The 12,377-nt window shown below is 36.5% G+C and overlaps 1 protein-coding gene across 16 annotated transcripts in view; it reads right to left on the bottom strand.

The window, feature by feature from the left end:
* The window catches only part of DMD (dystrophin), a 2,843,071-nt gene that overhangs the window by 1,365,117 nt on the left and 1,465,577 nt on the right, over positions 1–12,377 (bottom strand). For all 16 annotated transcript variants that reach the window (XM_079909736.1, XM_079909735.1, XM_079909718.1 and 13 more), the window contains 2 exons: positions 10,795–10,965; positions 4,671–4,853 (listed from right to left, as the gene is read on the bottom strand). In XM_079909736.1, the coding sequence (XP_079765862.1) occupies positions 4,671–4,853; positions 10,795–10,965 (354 nt within the window). The remainder of the gene's footprint in view (positions 1–4,670; positions 4,854–10,794; positions 10,966–12,377) is intronic.

The raw sequence follows: 12,377 nt of genomic DNA, 5'->3' as shown, positions 1-12,377 counted from the left end.
GGCAATCCTTTTTTCTTACCTTTTTATGAGGGTGTTTAGGGGAAACTCATCTGGTCCCTTGGTCCCTTTTCTTTACAGGATCTAAAAGAGCAATGCTCTTCAAGTGGGTGGGTATATTCAGAAAGGAATGGTTGACATGCATTCCCTACTGAGATGCTGGTATGGCCAAAGAGGGATCAAGGACAACTATTTCACGTTTCTCATTCCTAAGAGTTACGTAACATGGGATCTGCCAGCGCCCACAGGCTGATTTGAGATATAGTGGGTAAGACAAAAAGGTTTAATTTTCAACGTGGTATAAGGCTATTGGCAAGAGTCAGCCTGAAATTCTTGTTGAATACTGTTATCATGTATGCTTAGGAAATCTTTTCTAGGGTTCAAAGTCCATGTGAACAAGGCCAACTGGGCTCTCCATCAGACCACAACAAACCTATAGAGAACAAGCCAGATCAGTAGTGATAACCTATAGAGTCTGGTGATAACAGACTCATCATCACAGATGTGTGTGGGTATTAACAAAACAGTTAATAGCAACTGCAGCCAGCCAAAGAAAGAACATCAGATGAAGAGTATTTTTCCTTCCTTATCCTCCCATATACTAAAATTAGAAGATTACTATCCAGAAATTGAGAGAAGAGGACTGTACAATCTTTTTTTCTCACTCCCAAATCTGTATAAATTACTGAACCCACAAGATTAAGCTGGTGGAAGATTTTAATAAAGTATGAGATCAAAATTTATATGAGGCTTTTAGGGCTTCCTTGGTGGCACAGTGGTTAAGAATCCGCCTGCCAATGCAGGAGAGACGGGTTCGAGCCCTGGTCCAGGAAGATCCCACATGCCGCGGAGCAATGAAGCCCGTGCACCACAACTACTGAGCCTGCACTCTAGAGCCTGCGAGTCACAACTACTGAGCCTGCATGCCTAGAGCCCATGCTCCGCAATAAGAGAAGCCACCGCAATGAGAAACCCATGCACTGTAACGAAGAGTAGCCCCCACTCGCTGCAACTAAAGAAAGTCCGAGCGCAGCAATGAAGACCAAACACAGCCAAAAAGAGAAAAACAAATACCGGACGCAGCCAAAAATAAAATTAAAAAAATAAAAACAAAAAATTTATGAGACTTTTAATAACTAAAAGTAAATGAAAACTTAGAGGATCAGACTGAAATACTGATTAAAAAGCCAACTATAGGCAGAAAATGGAGTTTAACCTGGTTGGTCTTAGTTACTGGAAAACCAAAACTGTTTCATGCTATTACTCATTAAGTTGAGATTTCTCAACCAACTATATTACATAAGTTTAAATTGTTTAAAGGAAAAAACAGAATTACACAAAAGCAGAAGATTATGCAAAAGAGACAAATTTGCAAAACAACTAAGTAAAACATTGAGAAATGGAAAATACAGCCTTTGAAAAAATACAAACACACACACATATAGATAGATGTGAATGCAGAGATGAATGTATTTATATATCAAAGAATAAATTATGCACTAGGCAGGTGAAGAGAAAACTTGAGAACTGGAAGATGGATTTTAGAAAATTACCCAGAATCCAAAAGATAGAGATAGAAATATAGAAAATATTAAAGAGAAGCCAAGAATCTGAATACAGGATGGGGAGATTCTTCATAGATCTAATAAAGGTTCCCCTAGGAAGGAATGGAGAGATTAGGAGAAAGAAAACCTCCAAAAAAGTTTTTTGGAGACCACCAAAGAAAGAAAGAATCTTTCTGTTCTTATTAATACACCAGGTGACAAAGTACAAATGAAAGCAAATTACACACAGATAGACTGAAACTGCAATGCATCAAAGACAAAGAGAAAATGGAAATGTACCTGAGAAAATTATAAAGAAACGATAATTTGGCAGCAGACTTCTTGACAGCAAGAAATTGCAGAAGAAAACAGAATAACATTTTTCAGTGTTGTAAAAAAATAACTCCCCTAGCATAATTATATGCTCAGCTAGGCCATTCCTCAACACTGAGAGCGAAAAAAAAAAGGCATTTTCAGTCATACAAAGTCTGAGAGCACTTGCTATTCACACTCAGTGAAAGAGCAGAAGCAAAAGAAGGGTACAGAAAAGCAAAAATCATCACAGAAGTTGGTAAAATAGTGATGGCAAATCTAAATAAATATTAATAATAATAATTTCAACAACACAGTGGCAATAGCACTGACTAATTTAGGGGGATAAGAAATAGGGTGCAACAACAATATGGAAGATGGGAAATAAATTCAGAGTTAAATGATTCTAGTGGTTCTGCTATATCATTGTTAGGTGTGCAGAAATATTTATCATTGGTGGACTTTGTGGATTAAGGTATGCAAGATAGTATTTAAGGTAATTAAGGGTTCCATTAAAATAAATAGCATATATATTCCAAACCAGTGGAGAAGGAATAAAGAGAGACTAAATAACTTGATAACTTTAACATGAAGAGGAAAGTTTAGAAGTGCCATTACAGATGAGAAATGGAACGATAATTCATAAAAAATCTTGAAAATTTTGTTATTAATATGAAAATTAATTAATTTTGGAAAACATACCCCGAAATAGATTTCTGGAGGAGTAGCATATTCCTTTTAACATCTTTAATGGAGTATAATTGCTTTACAGTGTTGTGTTAGTTTCTGCTGTATAACAAAGTGAATCCGCTCTATGTATACATATATCCCTCTGGCGTCTCCCTCCCACCCTCCCAATCCCATCCCTCTAGGTGGTCACAATGCATCGAGCTGATCTCCTGTGCTACGCGGCTGCTTCCCACTAGCTATCTATTTTACATTTGGTAGTGTATATATGTCCATGACACTCTCTCACTTCGTCCCAGCTTATCCTTCCCCCTCCCCGCGTCCTCAAGTCCATTCTCTACGTCTGTGCCTTTATTCCTGTCCTGCCCCTAGGTTCTTCAGAACCATTTTTTTTTTTTAGATTCCATATATATGTGTTAGCATATGGTATTTGTTTTTCTCTTTCTGACTTACTTCACTCTGCATGACAGACTCTAGGTCCATCCACCTCACTACAAATAACTCAATTTCCTTTCTTTTATGGCTGAGTAAAATTCCATTGTATATATGTGCCACATCTTCTTTATCCGTTCATCTGTCGATGGACCCTTAGGTTGCTTCCACATCCTGGCTATTGTAAATAGAGCTGCAATGAACACTGTGGTACATGAACAAACAATCCAATCCAAAAATGGGCAGAAGACCTAAAGAGACATTTCTCCAGAGTAGCATATTTTTAAGTGAACAACATGAATAATAGAAAGCAAAGAATAATGATGATGTAAAGAAATTAGGAACCTAAGAAAACAATATTTAAATGTTTTATTTGAATATGATCAGAAAGCACTTCCTTAGATATAAAAAGTCCTTATCTCATATAACATGATATTGAATCAGTTGTGACTTCCTTGAAACTTTCAGGGTCATCTCTTCCCATTCTTTGTTTTATTTTCTGTAGTACTGACATAGCACCCATTGAAGAGATTTTCCTTTATATTCTCAGCAACTATAATAGTTCCTTGAATACAGAAGGCACTAGGCAAGTGTGTGAGGAGTGAATTGGATAAAAAATGAACAGGGACTGATAAATAAAGAAGGAACTGGAATTGATAATGGAGAAACTTGGAGTTGTAATATTGGAAATCTTGGGTACAGGGTGAAGGATACAGTTTTAATATTTTTTAAAGGTCTACTCTATTGGTCTGAGTTTTATCTGCCTCTAAACATAAAACACTTAATATAAAAAACTCCCTAAACAATCATGTTCTTCAACAATAATGGGACACCTGAATTCTTTATCAACTATATTCACAAAGATGACTCAGTTTATGCAGGAGAAGTTGGCTGAATTTAAAGCCCAATTGGTGTGCAGTATCTGGCAGCTTCAGCATTTGGTAGTAAGTAAAGTTTTGGCGTCCTTGACATGATACGAACTGCTAATCAACAGTATTTTCACATGGAGAATCACAGTTTGCTTTTGTTACAATTACATGGTAATCACTTGGGGTATCTGAATTCCTTATCAAGTATATTCAGAGTATCATAACCTAAGGAGTAAAGCATATGGGAAAGATAAGGCAGGACTTATGATAATAAATTAATATAATGTAAAATGTCCAAAAAAAAGCTAGTTAGACAATATGTCTTGTAAAGAACTCTATAGGGCACCGCAATTGTTAAAAGAGAATTATAATAAGATATTATACCCCAGAATACCTTCCTGCTAAGATAATTATATGACTTTATGGACATTCAAATATATGAAAAAAGAGAGACCAGTTTCTATAAATCTTGAGAAAACTTATTCATGGGATTTTGTGACCTAATAATAATAATAATAATAACAACAACAACAACAGACTGGGAGTGGCTTACAAGTACTGAGTGCTAGGCTAAGTACTTTATATAGAATAGCTTATTTAATTTTCTCACTCTATGAAATCAGTATTATTTTTATGTCCATTTTATAGATAGGAAACAGGTTTATAGAAGTTAAGCAAATGGCCCACAGTTGCAAACTTGTAAGTACCTGAGTGAAGAATTTGAGCCTAAGTAATCTTAAACCAGAGTTTGTGTTCTTAATCACTATGCTTCACATATAACCATAAGCTGACATATACTAATTGATAAAGATCAAGAAAAGCAACTGACTTCCAAAGTCTTGCATTTCCCATTCAGCCTGGTGCAGAGCCACTGGTAGTTGGTGGTCAGAGTGTCAAGTTCCTTTTTTAAGGCCTCTTGTGCTGCAGCTGGAGCTTGAGCTATGACATTGTTTACAGACTCAGTGAGGAGTTTCACTTTTGCTTCTTTTTGCTGGGCCTCTTCTTTAGCTCTCTGAAAAATAAACAATGCTCTCTTAATAGCAAGGCAATGACTTTACTTTCAAGATGCATTCCTATATATCATATTCTTTCTTCCTTGCAACATTTCTGTTAGAATGAGATTAATAAAAATAAATCCACTACTGACTGCAATCACTTCCATAAATTTGAGTTTAGTGATGGGACTTCCTTGGTGGTGCAGTGGTTAAGAATCCACCTGCCAATGCAGGGGACATGGGTTCGAGCCCTGGTCTGGGAAGATCCCACATGTCATGGAGCAACTAAGCTGCCCATGCGCCAAAACTACTGAGCCTGCGCGCCACAACTACTGAGCCTGTGCACAGCTACTGAAGCCTGTGCGCCTAGAGCCCGTGCTCTGCAACAGAAGAAGCCACCACAATGAGAAGCCCGCGCACCACAACAAAGAGTAGTCCCCACTACCCCCATCTCGCTGCAACTAGAGAAAGCCTGCGTACAGCAATGAAGACCCAACACAGCCAAAAATAAATAAATTAAATAAAATTAAAAAAAAAATTTGAGTTCAGTGACAATTGGAAACTTGCAGGAAAAAATTTATAATCAGAATTTAACTGACCTTTAATCAGAATAGTTTGAAAAGTAGTCTGTATGTGGATGTGTATTTGTGGAGAACACACAAACACACATACACACACACACACACATATATATACACACACATATGTGAAATAAGCAAGAAACAAATATTTCAATGCTAACTAGGTTCAAAAATATCTCATAGTCTAGAATTGAAATCACTTATAAATTACTCAGATGGATGAATATTGAAATCAGTGCAAATATCATTATTTAAATCAAAGAATAATTAACACAGAAATAAGTCTTCTTAATGCTATATTTGGAACATATTTTGTTAAAAGAAAGCTGTGTTCAGTAACTGAAAATGCGTAAGAGAAAGAGAAGAGAAATTCCTGACATGAGGGGGCTGGCCTAGTACAGCTATGCCTTGGTATTCTTGTGTTGAAGATAAACTGTTTCACAAAACATCAATATCAGACATGCTACTTTGTTACCACTGCAGATCATGACAGAAATTCCACTCCATAATCATGTAAGAATATAGACAAAAACATAAACGATGTCCAAACCAGAAAATATCAGACACTTCCCCATCCTGTTAATGAGTCACTGCTGCTTCTTTATCAATTATTACGTATCTTCAGCCTCTCTCTAGTCTTCTCTCCTTCCAGGAAAAATGTATTAAGATACCCAATCACAGAGTTACTCCTACTAGGTGTCAAAATGAAATCCAGAGCAAAGCCCTTAAACCCTCCCTTAAATCATCTAACACAAACCCACATCCTACAACAGGTTTGAATACTCTCTTACTCGTATAACCCATGGTTGCCCATGGTGTGTATTCTCCCTCATTACCAAAAGTAATAAACTCAACTTGTTCAACTACAGGAGTGTTGCTATTCGTCTGTGGGTTACTATGAAGGCCGACCTTGAGACGAGCTTTCCAGCATAAGTAGTTTATGCACCATGTGAAGGAAACAGTGGTAGGGAGATGGGGAATGGAAAGAGAATGGAGATTAGAAGGGTATACTTATTAACCCAGCAATTGCTATTGGTGACTGGAGTTTAATCCTGCCAAGAAGCTTTGGGAAACACAGGTCTCAGGTTTATCCCACTCAGGGGTGAGGGCACTGGGGTATTTATACACCATCTCCCATCATTGGTTGAACCCTGTTGGGGGAATGTTAATTTCCTAGTATGTGAAGCCATACTCAGGTGGAAAAAGTGGGATTCGGTGGCCTCAGAAAGCTGTCAGGTAAAGAAATGCAGATTCTGGCAGGTGGAAGTTGTGCCTATATGCAGTATAGTAGTGAGAATAAGGGGATATAGGCAGTAAATGGGCAAAGTCAGCTATAGAATGCCTTTCTAATTTTCAACACAATCACTCTATGCCTTTGGATTTAGTCCCATAATGCCTTAAAAAGTATAAAATACGATAGCAAATGCAAGTTGTTTTGACTATTAAATGACTGCCTTCACTGATTTTAATTGATTGAAATTTTATTTCAAACTTTTAAATAAATCTGTCTTTTGGCACACTGAGCATGGGATTTATTTCTATGCAAACCATATTTTGGCCAGTGTAATTTTAGCATTAAAAACAACTTTGACAAACATTAATCACTTAGTATGTGCTACTGTGTGCTATGACAGACATGTCGTATGTACTACCTCACTGGATATTTAACGAAACCTTGTGAAATAAGTTCTGTTTTCTCTATATTACACATCCGAGAACCAAGGTTCAGAGAGTTTAAGTAAAGCATCCTGGGAGTTACATCTTTTCTTTCACATAGCTTCTGTTAAGGCCATCTCAAATCCTCTGTGAGATGAAGAAGGAACATGATGTAGTGGATCTAGTGAATGAAATTGCATTTTATGCAAATTATAAACAACCCATGAAACGATCAAAAATGCAGAATAAGAAATATTTCCCCCTGATGTTTAGGCTTTCATAAATTCTTTTTTAAAATCAGGCTTAGAAACTGGGAAAGGTTCAGAGAAGAATGGTAAGAGAAAAGGAGATCATGACCAATTTCTCCACTGCAGGGAAAGGTAGAAAACTAAATGACTGGTGTAGTTTAGACATAATCCTCATCAGAAGTGGTGGCTTTTTTTCCATATATTTCTAGGAAGCTAACCATCATAAGCTCAGACACTTTTCATTGCCAATACCTCGAACCAGTGGTTGTCAAAATGTGCTTCCTTGGAACCACCTTGGAACTTATTCCTTGGCATGACTTGGAAACTTTTTAGAAATGAAAAATCTCAGGCGCCACCTCAGTCTTCCAGGTGATTCTAATCCTCCCCCCACTGGGATTATTCTAGCCTGCCCCCCCCAGAATGAGAATAGCAAATACATGTATGTAATTCCTAGTAAACACTAGGACTAGAGTTACCATATTGTAAAAATTTTAAAAAGAAACAAAGAAAACCATCAAAAACTGAAATTCCAGAGTGTTTTTAAAGGGTTTAATATAAATTTCAGCATACAGTCACTTCAGACCTTCAAAAGAATCAGATGTTGCTAATGAAACACTCCCCTTGGCTCTTTTATGTTAATAGAAAAGTTTTGTTTACAGAGAAAAAAGAAGTCAAAAGCAGCATTATCATTTTCAAGTAAAACACAGGAGAGAAAAGTAAAGAAACAGAAAGTCTCTACTTTTTATCTGACTAAATCAAGGAGAAATGACGAAGTAGGTCTATGAGTCTCTTCCGACAATGAAGAAAAAATTGCTCTCAACAGGAGCACAGGTGGAAGCCTGAACAAGGTACTATCACTACCCTCTAGGTAGGGAAACAGACTGAAAGAGATTACCTTGACTGGCAGACGGAAAACATAAGAAATGCCAACTCCCTTTGCTGTTGTGGACACAAGCTGCCTGAGCTTTTCCTCTTTTCAATATTACCCCCATATGCACCAGTTTTGTAGCTAAATCTGTTATTTAAACATGCAAATCAGTGTGAACTGATTGGTTGGGCCACTCATTTCAGGGATTGTGTATAACTTTTTAAAAAAATTTGAGACAGTCTACTCTCCAGTACTGGAAAAGGAAAAGGGATCTGACTGAGTGGTTACCAGATAAGCAAAGTGTTCAAGGAATGAGGGGAGAGGGCCAGATGCAAACAAAGGAACCAGGAAACACAGAACAGCTGAACACAAGCTGACTGCTGATTATCTCCTTAGGGATCTGAAGTAGTGGCTATGCAGCATTAGAAGAGATGGCGAGAAAAGCCATGAGGGAATTGAGACGTGCGAGGAAAGGCAAGTGGGGTGGCACATGCTTCACAGAATGGAATGGAATGGCATATCATAGCTTAGAACAGCTTAGAATGGGATAGGGATAGAGGGAAATATATTCTTGATTCTACCACAGATAAAGCCTGTGACTATGAGTAAATTATTTGACCCATCTGGGAATTTCCGTTTTCTGATCTGCACAGAGGAAGTGTAGACTAGTTTCCTTCCAAAGTACCCTCCAGCTCTCACATTCTATAATGATATAATTTCCTTAATGGGGACCTCCCCACAGTCAAACTTAAAATCATTGTAGTCCTTCCAATGGCTTTCTCATTTCACTAAGAATGAAAACCCCTCCGTATCCTACAAAGCTCCTGTGTTAGCAGATATCTACTCAGCCCCTACAAATGTCATTTATCCTGTTTTACTCTCTTCAGGCAGGTGGGCCTCTTTCTCTTCCCAATTAGCCTTAGGGTCTTTGCAGGAGCTCTTCCCTCAGAATGGAATGTGCCCCATAAGACATTTTTAAGGTTGGCTTTTTCTTATGATTCATATCTCAGATTAAATATAATTCCTCACAAATGCCCTACAAATCAACCCTTTCTAAAACAGCATCTCACCACCTCCAACTGCCAGCTGCACTCTAGTTATTATTTATTTCACAATCCTGGTTTATTTTTTTGGGAAATCATCATGATCTCAAGTGAATTTTTAAATTTCTCCATTCATTGCCTACCCCCCCGCCGCAACTAGAATGAAAATTCCAAGAAGTCAGGTAGCTTTTATGTATTGCACACTACTGTATTCTGTGTCTAGAAGGGTGTTTGACAGTAAGTATGCAATATTTCTTGATAAATGAATGATGTATGGTATTGTTAGATTAGAATGATTCTGTAGTTTTTAATACTCAAAGACACTATTACTGTTTATCCAAATATAGTCTTCCTTATATGTTTTAATTTTAATTTCCATGTGACTAAAGCCATATGATATCTTTGATATTTAAGCATCTGAGTTTTCATGTGGGCACATTCTACTATTAATTACAATATTCATTGAATAATCATATAAAATATATAATAAAGTGCATATAATTAATTTCTTACCACACAACAATGATAATAATAATGGTAATAATAATTAACTAGTTTGGGGCATCTATTTTGTGTACTACATTAGGACTTTTATGTTTCACCCTTCAAATAATTCTGAAAATCAGGTATTTTGATATCCAGTTCACAAATGAGGGAATGAAAGCTCACTGGGCTTATGCAACTTGCCCAAGTTTACACAGTGGGCAAGGGGCCAAAGCAGGTTTTAAACCCAAGTGTCTAGCTCCAAAATGATTCTGCTCCATCATGAGGCCTCAAACCAAACAAATATGTATTAATAATTCACCTAGGCTAATGTGGTTAAAAAATGTGTTATTGCTAGTACATGAAGATAATAAGTATCATTATAGCTGCAAATCATTGAGTGCTCACTCTGAGCTAGGCAATTTACTTACATTTAAGTTTCAATCCTCAGTTGATACTTTCAAGTTATAAAATGAGATGATTTACACATGAAAAAATAGAGGATTACACTGACTACTGAGTTGTCCGGGGCCATCCTGAAATGCAGTTGTGTAGATCCAATTACCAAGCTTCACCTCCCAGTCCTTTCTACATACCTGTTTCCTTGGTCCTAAATCAATGTTGTATTTTTTATCCTATCGTTTCAAGAGAAGTTCATGTAAACACAGTCCTTTTATCCATATTAAAGACCATCAGCTAAAATATTTAGTACTCCCAAATTCTAAGAAACCCTTTAAACCACCAAATTAACACAGCCTGTTGACATTTCCAACTGTCATTTCAATAACACTTTGACATATTTCCAGTTTGAATTTGCATCAGCTAGAAACATCTAATGTGAGTAGCTGATTCCAATCTCTTAATAGTACATAATTTCAAGGGGAAAATGCTCCAAACCGTGATTGTCAATATTTATGTTGTGACCACAATGCATAGACTTAATAAATAAAAAGTTTAAACATTCTACACAATGTATATCAAACTTGAAGCTAAATCGATCAAAAAGCAACCTCTACTATTAAACCAAGAAAAGAGCCGACTGTGCAGAATCACAATTTGTTTTATTTGGTTTCTTTTACCTTCATCTCTTCAACTGCTGTCTGTAATTCATCTGGGGTTTTATATTCAAAATCTCTCTCTAGGTATTCTTCTTCAGCTTGTGTCATCCATTCATGCATCTCTGATAAATCTTTCTGAAGGCTTACAGTTTTATCCAAACCTCCCTTTAAGGCCTCCTTTCTGGCATAGACCTTCCATAAAACAAACCAAGAAGTAAAGCATGAATATTGAAAGTCACAAAACATTACCATTATATTATTGCTGACAAATCTGTAAATAATAGAAAGCTTAGATACAAAAGATGAAGCAAGAAGTAAAAAGCTTACATGAAGGAGGAAAGTAAGTCATAGCAATTGGATACACTTAATTTCACCTAAGTGTTAAAATGAGATATAGGCATTTCCTTGGCATAATGAACAGATTCTCTTAAGACCATAATTTAGCTATTGTGTATGGTAATGCATTTCTGCAAATGGAGAATAAAGAAAAACATTGTTTCAGTTGGAAGAGTAAATTTATTGGCACACAATAGAAGTAGAAATTCTTTGTGCTCTTTGATGCTGTTTTACAAGTTCAAATATCCTAGGAACTTAATAATCATATACCTACAGAAAACTCTCATAAAAAAGAAAAAAAATAGAAAATGGATAAAAGACATAGTCATGTAATTCACAGAAATAAAATTAAAATGAGGCCATATATATGTGAAAAGATGCTCAGTATCATTTATAGTTAAATAACAGCAAATTAAATTAAATTAGTATGTTTTCAAATATGAGACTGGAAAAAACTAGCAAAAATGCCCAGTTTGAGCAGGAATGTGGGAAAAGAAAAGTTTTTATACCCGTTGAGGGAAATATCTGACATAGTACAACCTTTTAGACAGTAAATTGGCAAAATGCATTAAATTTCTTAATGTTCATAAATCTGAGTCTACTCTTCCACTTTAAAGAATGAATCATACAAAACGAAGTGTACAAAGTTGTATGTACACTATTCAATTCAGCTTTGGAGACAGCAACATATTGGAAACAAACCCAAATGTGCTTTCATGGAGAGTTAGTTAAATAAATAGTGGGATACACATGTACACACACAGAATAGGATACCACATAGCACCAATACATCTATACTGAAGTGAAAGTTATCCAGTATTTAATTTTAAATTAAAAACACAAGTTGAAAAACAGCATGTGTGACAGGAGACTTGTGCCTTGTAAAGCCTCATACATTTCTGAAATACTAACTTTATAACAGAATTTATTACTTATTAACCAGAAAGATAGCAAAACTTAAAATACCTAAGAGAATATCGTGCATGCTAATAGCTTGTTATAAAGTACCCTGCTGTAACACACTGAGGGAAAAATCTCAGTTCAGTATTAGAATGATTATATATAGTGCTTCTCTTTTACCTTAAAAAATAACTCTAGGGACTTCCCTGGTGGTGCAGTGGCTAGGAATCTGCCTGCCAATGCAGGGAACACAGGTTCGAGCCCTGGTCCGGGAAGATCCCACATGCTGCGGAGCAACTAAGCCTGTGTGCCACAACTATTGTGCTTGCGCTCTACAGCCTGTGAGCCACAACTACTGATCCCATATG

Source organism: Stenella coeruleoalba, assembly GCF_951394435.1.
Source record: "Stenella coeruleoalba genome assembly, chromosome: X".
NCBI lineage: Eukaryota > Metazoa > Chordata > Mammalia > Artiodactyla > Delphinidae > Stenella > Stenella coeruleoalba.
The sequence above is the reverse complement of the archived record's forward strand: the minus strand, read 5'-3'. Positions and strand labels throughout refer to the sequence as shown.